The 15,707-nt window shown below is 26.9% G+C and overlaps 1 protein-coding gene and 1 non-coding gene across 13 annotated transcripts in view; both read right to left on the bottom strand.

Moving 5' to 3' along the window:
* The window catches only part of LOC123269376 (MAP7 domain-containing protein 2-like), a 121,061-nt gene that overhangs the window by 89,249 nt on the left and 16,105 nt on the right, over window positions 1-15,707 (bottom strand). For 3 of the 12 annotated variants that reach the window (XM_044735038.1, XM_044735043.1, XM_044735039.1), the window contains exons 1-2: window positions 5,311-5,646; window positions 3,958-4,292 (exon numbers count right to left, since the gene is read on the bottom strand). The exons of 6 other annotated variants lie outside the window; for them this stretch is intronic. In XM_044735038.1, coding sequence (XP_044590973.1) covers window positions 3,958-4,162 — 205 coding nt within the window. In that variant the 5' untranslated portion in view covers window positions 4,163-4,292; window positions 5,311-5,646. Of the gene's footprint in view, window positions 1-3,957; window positions 4,293-5,310; window positions 5,648-15,707 lie in introns of those variants that run through there. 3 more of the 12 variants (XM_044735042.1, XM_044735045.1, XM_044735035.1) reach the window with 2 other exon arrangements.
* Window positions 6,323-6,395, bottom strand: Trnak-uuu. The gene has a single exon. It is a non-coding gene; the product is annotated as a tRNA-Lys (tRNA).

Genomic DNA, 15,707 nt, shown 5'->3' with positions numbered 1-15,707 from the left:
ATACACTTCTAACTTTATTATACACGGAAAAAAAATACTTTTATTAAGAAAATTTTCTTGATACAAGAATTCATGTTCTTGAAAATTTTCAAGAATATATTCTTAGCTAAAGAACTTGTTAAATAGATTGAAATAATTTTTACTTAATTTAAATAAAGCTATTCTCTTGTTTATCTATTATCCAAAGATAAATATTGATGCTCTTCTCTTCAGAAATTAATAATTAATAATAATAGAATATTTAATCGTCATCGAATTTCTTAACCCAAGAAATTGTTAATCGAGTAAAAGTATTTTTTTTTCTCACACGGAAAAAAGTAAACTGTAATAAATAACAGTCGATTTATAATAAGTAATGATCAACCGCTAAAAATTTAAAAATTACCATTTCAAACAGTAAAATCGTGATTTTACTATTCACTTCATAATATTTATTATTTAAACGTTACAATTTACTCTTTACATGGAAGAAAATACTATTTAAAACAGTAATATTCGCAATGTAAATGTCTAAAATGTTAAAGTATAATAATTAAGAATTCAGACTTTGATATTTATCATTTTGTACCTAAAGATGATCTTATGATATGTAAATAGTATAAAATAAAGTTAGTAAATTTCTAATACAAGCAACGTCAATATTTACAAAGTAAAATGGTAAATTTTAAACGCAACGCTAAAAATCAAACTGTAATTATTGACTTGCTTAGACTGGTAAAATGTATATTTTAAAAGTATAATTTTTACTGTTTCAAATATTAAATTCTCCCAGAGTGAGACCCCCTTCTCTTTCATTTAAGTTCCCCTTCTCCTCATAATATGGACTATATATTGAAATGGCAATTTTTATTGTTTGAAACTGTAATTTTATAAGATGAAAGAGTCGTTATTTACTATAGTGACAGCTACTAATCACTTATTTTGGATATTAAATTATAAATTGTGGCTTTTATACTTTCTACATTAAGTTCTGTAATATTTATATTTTTGCCACCCCGATGTCCGCTTTACTGTTTGAAACCATAAAAATTAACCGGAATCCGAGTGAATATTACAGCTTACTTTTTCCGTGCAGTGTAAATTAAGAGTATAAATTAAAATTTTAAATGAAATTTATCTGATGATTTTCAGAGTGACCGAGTGTCTGAACATGACAATTATTATCATTGTATTCATTATTGTATTAGATAAAAAACAAGTTATTTAGTCATATAAAGCTTGTTGGCAGGACTTGATGAGTGGTTACTCTGTGGTGCGCGAATTATCGTGGAACTGTGTACTGTGTGTGGTGTGACACACAAAGAACAACCGAGACCGCGTTTAAGAGGAGAGTTAATACTCACTCATGCTCACATTCTTCTTCTTTCAGACCAACGAACTGTAAATAATTTGTTAAGATGACTGGAAAAGTCATTATTTATTTATTTTAATTCAAATAAATTCATCCCTGATAAAAGATAAAATAAAATAAAACTTTTAGCTTTGTTCTTAACATTTTTTTTATGACGTAATTTAAATCAAACAGTTGCCGAGTTTTGTAAATCTAAAGGGTCAGCGACCCGGAATTAACTCCGAGGATCGATAAATCTTATCATTGCTTAATTAATTATTCTGAAGACTCATTTCGGGCTAATCAATCCTCGAGAGCCAAGTTTTTTATTTTTTAACTTTAGTTAACTCTTTTATTTTTATGTTTTTTTTTTCTGGATTAGCTTAAAGTTTGGGTTAATTAAAAAAATGTAACAGACATGTAACTGGGTCGGTCCAAGTTTTGACATTATCTTTTTAAATTTATTTTAATCCGCGAATTTAAGAGTTTTTTGATACGAAACTGAATAATGGATAATAGAATAGAAAGTTACATCAACATCGGTCGGTTTTTTGAGCGAGGATTTTATGTGAAGAAAGTAATTACCCATTGAATAATGGGTGGCGAAAAAATAATTTAAACTTTCTTTTCTAGGCGCTAAATGCAGAAATTTACTTTTTATGTTTGTCATTAATATTTGTGAGGTTCTTAATATTTAAAGTTACCACGTCTTTTTAGAATAGAGAGCACTATAGTGATAAGACCTTTTATTATTTGGATACTAGAAAAAGGCTGCTGGGAAAATTTAGCACGACTTTATGTGTGCTCGGAATAAGTTCGGAGGCTTACGCTCGGATGAAAGAGGATAAAAAATTTTTTGCATCAAGGATAACTGTTACTTTGGTTTTTATTGTGCTTTCAAGTAAATTATGTGTATTGTCATTTTTTTTAGTTCATTTTTAGTGGTATATGGAAGAATGGAGAATTGTGAGAACTTTTGAGGCGAGTAATAATATAAAAAAAATTAATGATAATAATGATTATTATTTTTGGATGGAAAGTAGGGAATTGTTAAAGAATTATTATGTAAAAATATTTTTAAAATATATATTTTGATAAATACTAGGGGAAGTTTTTTATAAAAAGTTTTATGAGTATTAAAAAATATGAGATTTAATTTAATAAAAATTTTAAGGATAATTATTTAGTTAATATTTAATTAAAATAATTATTAAAAGGTTTTGAATAAAAAAAAGTATAAAATTTATTTAATAAAATTGAATTAAGGCTCAAAATTAATCTCAGTTTAAAGAATAATTTTTTTTTTTTTATTTAAATAAAAGAAGTAATTTTTTAATACAGTAAACAGAAAAAAAAATTTTCTTGAATCAAGTACATAATTTTAAAGAACTTTAAATTAAAGATCTTCTTGATTTGAGTAGAAAAATTCTTGAACTAATAAATTTTTACGAATAAAGTTAATTTTTTTTTTTTTTCATTGTATAGACAAGAATTATGCACTGATAGAAAGATTTATCTGTATCAAAAAATATTTGTCAATAGTTAACAAATCATTTATTAGAGACCACTTTTTAGTATTAAACAAATATTTCTTAATATTTAACATTATTTGTTTGTATTTAATAAATCTGATATTCATTTATTAAATATTAATAAATCTTTTTAAATATTAAAAAATATTTATTAAGGACTAAAAAGTGGTCTCTAATAAATGATTTGTTAAATATTAACAAATATTTTTAACTATAAACAAATCCTTCTATCAGTGGAAGAGATTCAGGAATTTCTTATAATTCCATTCAGAAATTTTAAAGTTTAAATATTAAAAAGACTAAAAATTTCAACAATTGAATTTTTCTAACAAATAAAATTGAATAAAGATAATTTTAACAATATAACTTAACTCAGTTGTTTTTTTCTCTATGCAAAATCTCAAGATTTCTGGTTAGTCAGTTGCATATAAAAAGTTTTAACTTAAAGAGAAACTGCAGTTTATTTTTTATTGTGCTTTTAAGTAAATTATTGTCGGTATTTATTGAATAACTTCCTTAATTACCTTCTTAGAAAACGTGTCACTGTGACTCATGAGAAAATGAACAGTAAAAAGCTAATTGTCAGTTCAGTCCGACAATTATTTCGAGAGTCAATTATTAAAAATAAAAAATCAATTAAAGTATAAATGAATAAAAATGCACTCAGTTGATAACAAAATTAATCAGCGATGAGGCGTTTATTATAAAAGTGATCGGAGTGACGTCAGCTAAAGGAGATCCATCTATTTCTAATATATAGATGCGATCCAGTAATAAATTTATCTCGAGCAGTGTGTCATCGTAAAACGTGCATCACACACATTATGTTAGATACAAAGGATGCACTTAATACTATATATAGTATGAAATGCAATATAACATAACATATGAGTGATGAGTCGAGCAGAGTAGTAAGTTCAGCGCAGGTCAATCATAAGACAAAGCTACAACTCATTAACTCTCAAATCACAGTAGAAATTTATTTTTACCTTCACAGAGTAAAGGTGTAATTGCAATTGGTAATTACTAATTAGTAATAACTAATAACTTTTGTCAAAAATGATTTACAGTATAAATTTTTTTAAAAAAACTTACAAAGCCAAACGTTTCCACGTGGCGCGGTGTGCAGCCGATTAAAGTGAAGATTGAAATCTAGTCCAGCTAGATCTTGCTTTAACTGAGCACTATCCATTACAAGAGCTCTTTCAGGTAACAAAAAAAGATGATCACTACCTTCGGCAGGCCCCAAAGTTCTAGGCAATCTACCGATCCCGAGTGGGCCCGATCGTGCCGTCAACATTCTCGATAAATTGTTACTATTAATCCCGATTTCTTTACTGACACGCGATAACGATGACGAGACATTATTTTGCCCCGGGCTCGTCACTTTGGACCTAACAAACTTTTTTTTCCTTCCTTCCACTCTTACACTAAAAAAAAAAAAAACTATTTTTTTGGTATTTATTTGCAAAAATTGACAATTTTTTCTTTTACTATAAATATTGTCTTTTATAATTTGTCTCAAGTGATTCAGTTAAAAAATTGTCAATTTGTGATTTTTTAAATTGATTTATGACTGTGAATGTAGCATACACTTGTTAATTTTTTTTTTTTGGAGTTACACGGAAAAAAGAAAACTCGAAAAATTACTGTATATAATGCAACGTGGCGCTTCGTGATGAAAACTGGAAAAATGACAGTTTCAGATTGTAATTATTACAGATTTTATAAGAATTACATTCTAAAATGTAATATTTACATTGCAAGCTCTGAATATTAAATTAAAAAATTGAATTTAGAAAAATGTTATTTCAAACGGTAATTTTTCTAGTTTTGATTACGACGGGACCGATTTTACATTTTATAGTTTAAATTTTCGAGTTTTCTTTTTTCCGTGTAAAAAAAATAATTAATCAAATTTAATTTAACTGTTGACGAAAAATTCGCTTAAAGAGAATGTTAAAAACAATATATCTTTAATTTTTAAATGTTAAATAATTCTTACAAACAAAAAAATTTTCTTTGTTATTTTAACACCTGTTAATTTAACACTTGTTAATTTTTTTTTGGAGTTAAAAAAATTAATCAATCAAATGTAATTTAACTGTCGACGAAAAATGTCTTTATAAAGAATGTTAAGAACTATATTTTTAAATGTTAAATAATTCTTACAAACAAAAAAAATTTCTTTGTTATTTTAACACCTGTAAATATCAGTTTGACATTAGTTTGATATTTTAAAGATCGAAAGTATTATTACAAACAAACGATTCAAAAAATATTCTCAAAATGTCACGAATGATTTTTAATAAATTTTTTTTTTTGACGTTAATTAATTTATAAACGTCACAAATTGCTACTTTCACTGTCATAGGATGTCGGTTCGTACGATTATTATTTAATTTTCACTAAAATTTAATTACACTCAAAAATATCCATAATTTTTACCTCAATTTAAATTTAAATTTTAAAACGAACACTTTTTCACTGAATAATTATGTAAACAAGCTGTAAGTATTTTTGAATGTAAACAAACGCACGATAACACTAAAAATTTTTATCTTTTTTTCAACAGACAATGTCTGAGATTTTAATGTCAAATGAAAAATTTAACCATTGAGTCATATTGTTGTTATTATTAATACTATTATTACGAGTGTGAGTTTACGTCCAATAATTGATAATCCAATACTATTTTTAACGTAAGGTTTCGTTGACGAAATCCACAATCGGCTCAACGAGCTGATGGTTGAATGCTATTTTACATAAATTTTTAAATTTAAATTTAAACGATCCCACGGTTTTTATTTTATAAATAGTTTAGTTTGTTTTTAGAATATTAATTTATCACAATTAGGAGTTAATTTTAAACTAATAAAGTTAAGTATGTTTAAATTAATTAAATAAAATGAAATGATATAGAGGATTTAAATAGAGTGCAATTATATGGAAATTATACAAGTGTCATTAATTGATTAACAGCCGGCAACTCGTGGGATATATACATATATGAAGGCAATATATAAAGTGAGTCCACTCAGAACGACGCCCGCATTGAGACTGAATGATCGCAACATATTGAGAGCGACGAGGACTCCCGAGTTTCAGCCGAGAAAGGCCGAGGTATTTAACAACTCCATTCAATGGGCACAATTTACAATAGATGACTAACAATAATTATGATACTAATTACCTTAATAAATAATAATAATAATTATAATAATAATAATAGTAATGTTTATTATTATTTAAAATGAAAAATTATCTGTTAATTTAGGTAATAAATGTAAAAATCGTAATAAAGAAGATATAAGCATAGTATTGCTATAATAATCACAATATAAATTTAATTTGAAAAGTATGAAAAAAATTTGGAGTAAAAAATTTATTTTTGACAAACTATCTAATTAAAAATAATAAATTTATAAATTATTATTAAAAAAAAAAAAAAAAAAAATACCGCCCGAACAGGGACTTGAACCCTGGACCCTCAGATTAAAAGTCTGATGCTCTACCGACTGAGCTATCCGGGCCTGGCTATAAAAAGGTTTCTCGGATTTATTTGAATCTAACAACGTGCTAAAGGAATGACAATATTTAATTTACTAGAAAATAAAAAAAAAATATATTTTATAACTTCTTGCTATGAAAATCAATGATTTTTTTTACCTCAAATATTTTTTAGCATCTTTTATTGAGGAAATTTAATTGTTATAATCATTTAAAGAGACATAAATACCTAAAATTTCTCCCCCATCAAAGTTGGTGTAGTTAATTACAGTGCAATTAATGAAACATTTACTTCTAACCGCTAAGAATTCCTTTGTTATTAAAATACTCCGAATTCTTGATAAATAAAGCTATAAATAAATTATCGCCAAAATAACCTGGGTAAATAATGCCGCTGAAAAGGCGCCAAGTTAAATTGTCTGGGAGCCATAAAGTATTTCCTTGTTCTATGTATACAACTATCATAGTATACTGTCCCGAGTAAAAGTAGTATCGTATTAGATATATTAGTATAGGGTAAAGTTGAGGTAATGCGCGTAAAAGCGTGTTTGGAGGCAACCTTTAAGCCGCGTTGCATCTGATGGTCTATCAAGAATTTCATTTAATATACAAGATGAAATGAAGCCTTACGCAAGGATGCATAACCATCAGATACTCATTATACTCAATCGGGACTTCTGTTTAATGTTTTCTTTTTCACCAACGCACCCCTTTTGATCTACCAACAATGAGCTGACACTTATCGACAAATTAAACCGACAAAAAGTTTAAAAGAAAATTATAATCAAGTGGAAAGAAACTTTTTCCAATTCTCCTTTCTACTTAAATAATTTACTCTCATTAATTTACTCTTTTACCTTTTAATAATTACAACAATTGTAAGATCAGTAGAAATAATTAATCAACTTGTCAAGCAATCTTAGATATTTATAACATATAGCATGATATGTGCTAGACCAAGTTAATGTAATGAATACGGACGATATAACATCCATAGTAGCATGAGATTTTTTATGGCTAGCTCTTTATCTAGTATCTCAAGAAGTTTACAGCCTAGGATTGCAGGGGTTGGTTTTAGAGATATGAGGGTTGAAAGAGGGTTCCAAGTATATGAGCAAGTTTCTATGATAAAGATTGGGGCTCTTAAAATGTTATAGATTTTTTTAGAAAGCTTCAAAGTGAGCAAGAATGATCGAAAATAATCTGTAGTTTTTAAATAACTTGTTTTGATTATTAATTGATTAATTAATAATTAATAATAAATTTAGAAAAAATATTTTCAATATTTAACGTATAAATAGAAAAATAAATAAAATAAAAATATTAACTTAATTTGATTTTTTTATAGAATTGAAATAAATAAAAAAAATAAAATAAATTTGAAAAATTAAAAAAAAAATAATAAATAAAACTAATTATCTTTTACAATCCGCCCAGTGAAGCGGCTAACGGCTACACTGATAGAAGGATTTGTTTATAGTTAAAAATATTTGTTAATATTTAACAAATCATTTATTAGAGACCACTTTTTAGTATTAAATATTTCTTAGTATTTAAAATGATTTGTTTGTATTTAATAAATCTGATATTCATTTATTAAATATTAATAAATCTTTTTAAATACTATGAAATATTTGTTAAGGACTAAAAAGTGGTCTCTAATAAATGATTTATTAAATATTAACAAATATTTTTAACTATAAACAAATTCTTATATCAGTGTAGTTAATAATAAATTTAGAAAAAATATTTTTAATACTTATTAAAAATATGTTTTTGTGCGAAGAAAAAATTTTTAATAGCTTTTTTTTCTTAATTTTGAAAAGTTTAAAGTTTATTATTTTCTGAAAGCAATTTGATAAAAAATACGCTTGAAATGATTTATGAGAACTTTTGAAGGAACCATTAAATCTCGGTCACTATATTGATAGGCGTACTATCAAAAATTTATAAAATAATCAATTAGTTAATTAATGATTCTAATAATAACACAACCTAATTTTCTAATCAAGAACAAACGATAATTTTGAATAATCAAAAGCTTAGAAACAGAGTATGTACAATGGAAAAAAAATTATCGTGATTAAAGAAAAGAATTCTTTAATCGAGAAAATGATTTATCTTCTTAATTTTAAATTAATAGAAATATTTTTGAACTAAAAAATTTTCTACGATTTAAGTAAATTTTACTTGATTAAAAAAAAAATTCTTGAATTAAGTAAATTTCTTTTTTAATGTAGAATAGAATATCTTCATTAAAACTTTAATAGAGGACTATTAGTAAATAAATGAATAAAATTAATAAAACTAATATAGACTTCAATGAAAAAATTAAAATGACGAAGTTAATAGTGTTTTATAGCTCAGTCTTCCGCGTGCGTGTTTAGAGTTTAAAGCACTGAGGAGACTCTAAATGAAATGACTAATGAGTAATAAGTATTTATAAATGATATTATATCTTGATGTCTTGAAGCAGCATGAGGTCTGAAGCATGGAACTTCCGTTTGCAACAAACATAATTCACTACATTGTACAATATACAATACAATAGTACTTAAATCCATTACATCTCGATGTCACGACGGGGTATTCAATTCAGTTCTTTATAATCAACTGACCGGCAATGGCAATTCCCTAAATTGAATTTTAATTACTTATTAAATTTCTAATCAAAAGTTCATCTTGCTCTCACTGGAAAATTAAAATTATACTTGTGTTATTAAATTACTCTGTTTAATTTAATTAAATGAAAATAAAGACATAAAAATAAAAATGTGACGTCGATGGAGATTTTCCTTTACTCTGCTTGCGATACCAGCAAAGAAGATGGATAAAATTTATCTTTTAATAAAGAAATGAAGTCGAGTACGTTCGATAGTACGTCGTACTAGTATTCAACCGTCGAGGTACTATACGTATATATGTATAGATTGGAAGCCACACGTCACCTGGAAGCCTCATGTCATGCCTTATATAGAGATAAACACCGTTGCCTTGCATGAAGAAAAATCCCTCATAAAGACATTTAATTATTGGTTTTATTTATTTTTTAAATTTTATATAACAGTTATGTCGCGGGTTTTTGATAAAAAATAAAAATAACTCATGACTCATACAATTATGAGCAATTTATTTTGGGATTTAAGAAATTTTCGGTTCATTTTTTACTGAAAATTCTATTCATTGAATTTTTATTTTTGTAGTATAGAAAAGATTATAGAAATGATAAATGACAATAGTATAAGTAGATGAAAATGAAAGGTATGTGTGTGTCATCAAAAAAATAAATTTAGCGTTAACAGTGTATAATATGAGCGATATGATGTATTGAGTGCGAGTTTTGATGAATTGCAAGTGTTGGATGGTATATATTAACCCGTTACTTTTTATTATTTTATTGGTTGCGTTACTCTCAATATAATAATATAATAATATACTGTAGTGATATTATACGACAAAGTCACGGCTACTTTAAAACCGTTCGTTTATATCAGTGTATTATACCGAGGATATACACACAGTCAGTCAAGGATGTTGATAGTTGATAATAAATTCCAGAGGGTTTTGTCATTTTATTACATTGAATATTAATCGGTTTTATTTACATGACACTCAACAGTGTAGTGAGCTCTTTCGTTCAATGTCAGTGTTCTTATGTGATTAATTGTAAGGTTCGACTCAACGTCAATTATCAATGTCAAATATGTTAAGTTTGTAAGTAGAAAGCTTGAGACTTTAGGTTCAATAGTAAGCTTTAGAATTTTCTATGACAGGATTATTATTATTTTAAATTTTTTAGTTTGTTAGCTGTCCAGTCTAATACAACAATTTTTTCTCTAATTTTTTCCTGGTCTGGGCCGTCCGAATTAGTTTTTCAGTCAAATTTATCTTTAATGACAAATTTACATATTAATTAAGGATAAATTGTTTATGCCTGGAGGGAAATACAGGCTAACAATATTAGGAAAAAATTAGAGAAAAAATTGTATTAAACTGGACAGCCAATAAACTAAAAAATTTAAAGTATTATAAAACCAGTCTTTAAAAAAAAATAAACATTAAAATTATTATTATATCAAACATGAATGAACGCAGATTTAAATAAGCTGACGAAAAAACATGAAACTTAATAATGTTTCATGTCTGGGTTACGGGACAATTGACCCTTGTTACAAAATAACCTTGTCACGAAATAAACTAGAGTGAAATAACCTCATTATTCAATAACCTACGGTTATACAGTATTAGTACAAGGGGACACATTTGGTATTTAGTATAAACACTGACTCTAATTGTCGGGCGAAAATGAAGTTATTGCAAGGCTTTATTTACCAAGGGAAGATATCTGAAATTACTGAAGGGATAAAATTAAATCCAGGCATTCTAATCTTGTACCTTTAACTTTTCATGTGTAAAATGTGGGGATATATGTTTGGGAATTTCCGTCGGATTATTGTGGATAAGAATTAATTGCTGGGTTAACCATTTCTGCTACTAAATCAATAGAGCATAGAAATAATTAGTGAAAATTTTTTTCTAAATTTAATAAGACTCTAAATAAGAAGATTTAGGTGAAAATCACGACCAAAAATAAAAAATTAAGGTATTTTAGATAGTGTATAATTAACAAAGTTTAATTTCGTCAAAATTAAATCTCTAGGGAATGTATTCTGGAATAGAAAAACGTGAAAATAATCTCTCTTTTCGATGAATTTGATAATGAAAATATAATAGCATGAATAATGAAATATCAAACAAAACAAATAAATGATATTAAGTTTTAAGATAGATATCCTGTGCTGCACCTGTGGGTACTTGTGATCCGTAACAACCTAATAGGTCAATTCTCTGCGGATTATATGGGTTGGGTAGGTATCGTAGAATTTCTCGAGACAAAAAACAGACGGAAGTTATTGAGCTGATTGTTAAGATAAATATGCAAATTGCATTTCTTTCATCTCAATTAAATGAAATAATACTCTGCTACACTACATACATTTACTGTTTCTATTCTGTGTAATTTTGATCGAACAAGAAAATAATAAGAACTTACTTAGAAACTACAGAGAGAATTTCTAAAATTACTTTCAAACACTCTTAATTATCCATTTTTATCAAAGATTAAATTAACCCAAGGTTGCTGTATGAAAAGTTGACTAACTGCCAAAGATCATGCGATGATTCACGTGGATCTAGGATCTGTGGGCGATAGAAACTACGCGTAAATCTTGAGGCACCCGATGAGGTCAGAGATAACTTAGGAATGCAGCCTTACCAATTTTCAGTGCCTCACTGATGGGAAAATTACTAGCTACAAGAAAAAAAAGGCGAAGATGGAATTCGAATATGGGGATGTGTCATTCAAAGGAAAAGAGAAAAGCGATTACAATTGCGTCCAGGGTTGTCGTTTTGTCGAAGGGGTCGTATCGATCCTCCGTACTGGCGCCGTCACACGTTTCCTTGGCAACCTAACCATTTTCCATCATATTACATATATATATATATTTTTTTAGACTCACAGAAAACCATTTTTCCTTTTTCGTTTTAACTTTAATAATTACAAATAATTAACGTCAAGTTTTTTCAAGAAAAACTTTTTTAATTTTGCTAGCTTGTAATTTTTTTAACGTAAGAAATTTAATAAGATTAAAAAAATGTTTCTTTTAATTTTTTTAAGCTTAAAAACTTTTGATATTTTTTATTTCAGAGATAAATTAAATTTGAACATTAATAAAAATTTAATTCAATAATTTTTTCCAGAGAGAATTTTATAAGACTGCAATATTTATTTAAATAATTTTCATAAATGAAAAATAATTTTCCTCGAGACTGCGGAGGCATTTTAAGTGTTGAATGGCATTATTGATCAAGTGGTTTATATCAAGGTTGTTTCAAAATAAATATCCATGTGATTTATGTATGATAAATGAGTAGATTACATTTTTTTTTGGATTAAAAATCATTTCTGCTGATTAATGGCCCGAAAAAAAAAAAAACTATAAAAAAATTTCTTTAATGCATGGATAACTTTTTTTTATCGATTTGAAATTATAGATCGTAGGCAAGAGTCGTATCGGTATAAAATAAAATAAAATAAGCGGACAAACGAGACAAGTCTCTGAGAAAAGGAAAAAAAAAATATTAGAGAGCAGAAAAATAAGTTTTTTTATTATCGTCATTATATATTTGCTAAAAATTAACGTCCGAGTAGTGAAGTTATACCGAGAGATGTAATAGGTGGTGGTTCATTGGTGCATAACGACAGAGTATAAGTAGAGGTAGAGGAACGGCATAAAACATGAAATCTCAGTGTTTATTCCTAGATTCGATGATCGTGACGACCCCTTTTAGAGTGAAATTGCGGTCTACGCCCTGGATGTCAGGAGCTGCTGTGAAACGTGGTTATTCTACGCACAAAATGTACGTATGTACGTGATATGACTTCCGGGTGGTTATAGCGTATAGGTAGGTATATAAGCGGCATTTTATTTTATATTAAATGATCACGAGGAGACGATATTACCCGATAGATCAAGAGAGCGAAAGAGAGAAAGAAGACAAGATGTTGAGAGTACTCGATGGCTAACAGAGGATAATTTTCTTCCAAGGCGGAACGATTAGCGGAGATGATTAGATGGGACGAGAGCATGAGATTAATAGTCGACGGATCAAATGATAGAAGAGATCAACGGATCAGTTTCGTGTTGTAATAAAATCTTTACACTTTAATTGCATCTTTCATATACTGATTTACGATTTATATTTATTTTCAATACTCACTTTTTATTCAGATTATTATCGAGTCTTTTCTTCAACTTCCCGATATGGAAAAAATTTTTTTTTATTTAGGAATTCATCATTTTTCTCCAGTTTTCCGATATTGTACTCGTACATTATTAAATAAAATTTTATCACTAAGCTACAATACACTGATAGAAGGATATAGTACGGAGTACTAAACTGATTTAGTGACAAAATTTTTATTCATTTATTTGGGAGAAACAAATATTTTGTATCCATCAATATTATTTGTTACAGTTTAATAAATGATTTCTTTATATAAACAAAGCCTTATTACATGGAAATAAATATTTATTTCCACCAAATATTATTTAATAACAGGTACTAAATATTTATTTGGTACACAGAAAGAAAAATTTCTTGACTGGAGAACAAAATTCTTGGCTCAAGAAAATTTTCAGGTACCTGAAGGAAGACCGAAGTTGTGTTGGCCGAAGTAAAAATTTTTCTTGAAATTTTATTCTTGGTGGAAGTAATTTTTTCTTAATTCAAATTATTATAAATATTTGATCCAATAAATTTTTATATTTGATCAAGATTTTTAGATATTTTAGAAAAGCAGCGCCATCTACTTCAGCTGAGAAAAAAATTTTCTCACCTTGAGAAAATTTTTCTCTTGAATATTTGATACCCATTTTATATTATTTTAGCGTGCAATTATACATATTGAATGAAAAAAAATGATTCAATATTATTTGATCTTCCCATTTGACATTTTAATCAATAAAAATATTAATGAAAATTGACTTCTATCTTTATATTTAATTTTTTGTAGCAAGAGAGAAATTTTCTCAAGACAAGAAAATTTACTTCAATCAAGAACTAAATTTTTTGGAGCAAGAGGCTGAATTTTCTCAAAACAACAAGATTTTCTTGACTTAAATAAATTTTCTTGGATCAAGATACGTATTTTTTAAAGCAAGAAAATTAATTTTGTTGGAATAAGTGAAATTTCTTGTGTAAAAAAATAGTATATTTTTTCACTCAAGAATACAATTAGAAAGAAAAATATTTTCTTGGCTCAAGTGCTTTAATTTCAATGTTTATGTGATACATAACCTATTCACTGACTGAGATTATTTTATTCAGCTCGATTTTGGAAGATTTATCAAACCTTTTAAAACACACATACTCCCGATAAATGGCTTCTATTTATGTCTTTTTTCAGTGGAGTTTAGTTAAAATTTTTCAATTTGTCTATTATTGATATGTTAAAAACTTGTTTAATTTTAAATTTCATAAATGTCTCAAACAAAAAAATATAATTTAATAAGATTCTTTTCTTTATAATACCTTATATTTTTACTTAAAATTATTTATTTTGATTTATTTTAAGCTAAAAAGTTAGGTTACACGCTAAAATTAGTTAAAAAAATTAAATTCTTTAAAACCAAGAAACGATTTATTAAGTACCAATATATCATTTGTTAAATACTACTAAATATTTATTTGGTGGAACTAAATGGGCTTCAATAAATGATTTAGTACCTATTACTAAATATTTGGTAATAAAAGGTTTATTACTAAATCAAATTAAATAGAACTAAATCTTTCTATCAGTGTATAAAAAATTGAGATCTTTGAAATTTTATTGTTTCTACTTTTGAAAAAATTCAGTGAAATAAAAAAAAAAAGTGAACTGGTATTTATTTGTCCGATTGCGCAAATTCAAACTAAGTCTTCTTTCTCAATAGAAATGTTAAAAAGGCTTACTTTTACCGATCGATAAAAAAAGGCAAAACGACACACGAAACCCCATACTGATATACTAATACCAATGAAACCCTATATCTTAGCCCCCACGTTGCGGAATTCACGTCAATTTATCACAAAACTTTTATGTCGGTTAATGTACAAAGTCAAACGCGAAACGCGATAGAGCATAAATTATCACGCTTTTAGAAAGACAAATGTATGACTAATTTCACTACTGTTATCTTCCCAAAGTTTAACTATTAACAATTACTCAAACTATTTAAAATCTCACACATACACATATATGGTGTACAAGACTTATGTTATGTTATGAAGGGAAAGGGAAAAAGCTGATTGCGAGGGTGTAAATTTAAGGTTTAGTCACGCACAATACCCTGACAACGAGTGACCTACCTCAAATGACACATTTTATCTGAACTCTCTGCAAAAATTAGCATACAATAGGTGTGAGAATTCATTGAACATTTGAATAAATTCAATAAATTTAATGAAAAATCTCTATAAAATTACATGTATTAAATATTTTTTGCTGAGCTACGGATTGCGAAGGTTTCGAGAATTATAATAATAATAAAAATTTAATAATCGTAGATCATATGTAATTACTTGAAAAATTGCAGATAATTTATAGAAAATGTCTATGACCAATGATTGACTTTCATCAGCTGATAATAGTCTTCTCACGATAAATTTTGCCGGTGTGTAGATAAATGTATGTATGTATAACTGTTATTTGAATTAACTGAGAATTAAAAGGCAGGTTTAATAGCAAATGGCAAATAAATATATTACAGTATATCAATATGTACATTTAAAAT

The sequence above is a fragment of the Cotesia glomerata genome, linkage group LG7 (genome assembly GCF_020080835.1).
Source record: "Cotesia glomerata isolate CgM1 linkage group LG7, MPM_Cglom_v2.3, whole genome shotgun sequence".
NCBI classification, from domain to species: Eukaryota; Metazoa; Arthropoda; class Insecta; order Hymenoptera; family Braconidae; genus Cotesia; species Cotesia glomerata.
This window is presented reverse-complemented; position numbering and strand designations above follow the sequence as displayed.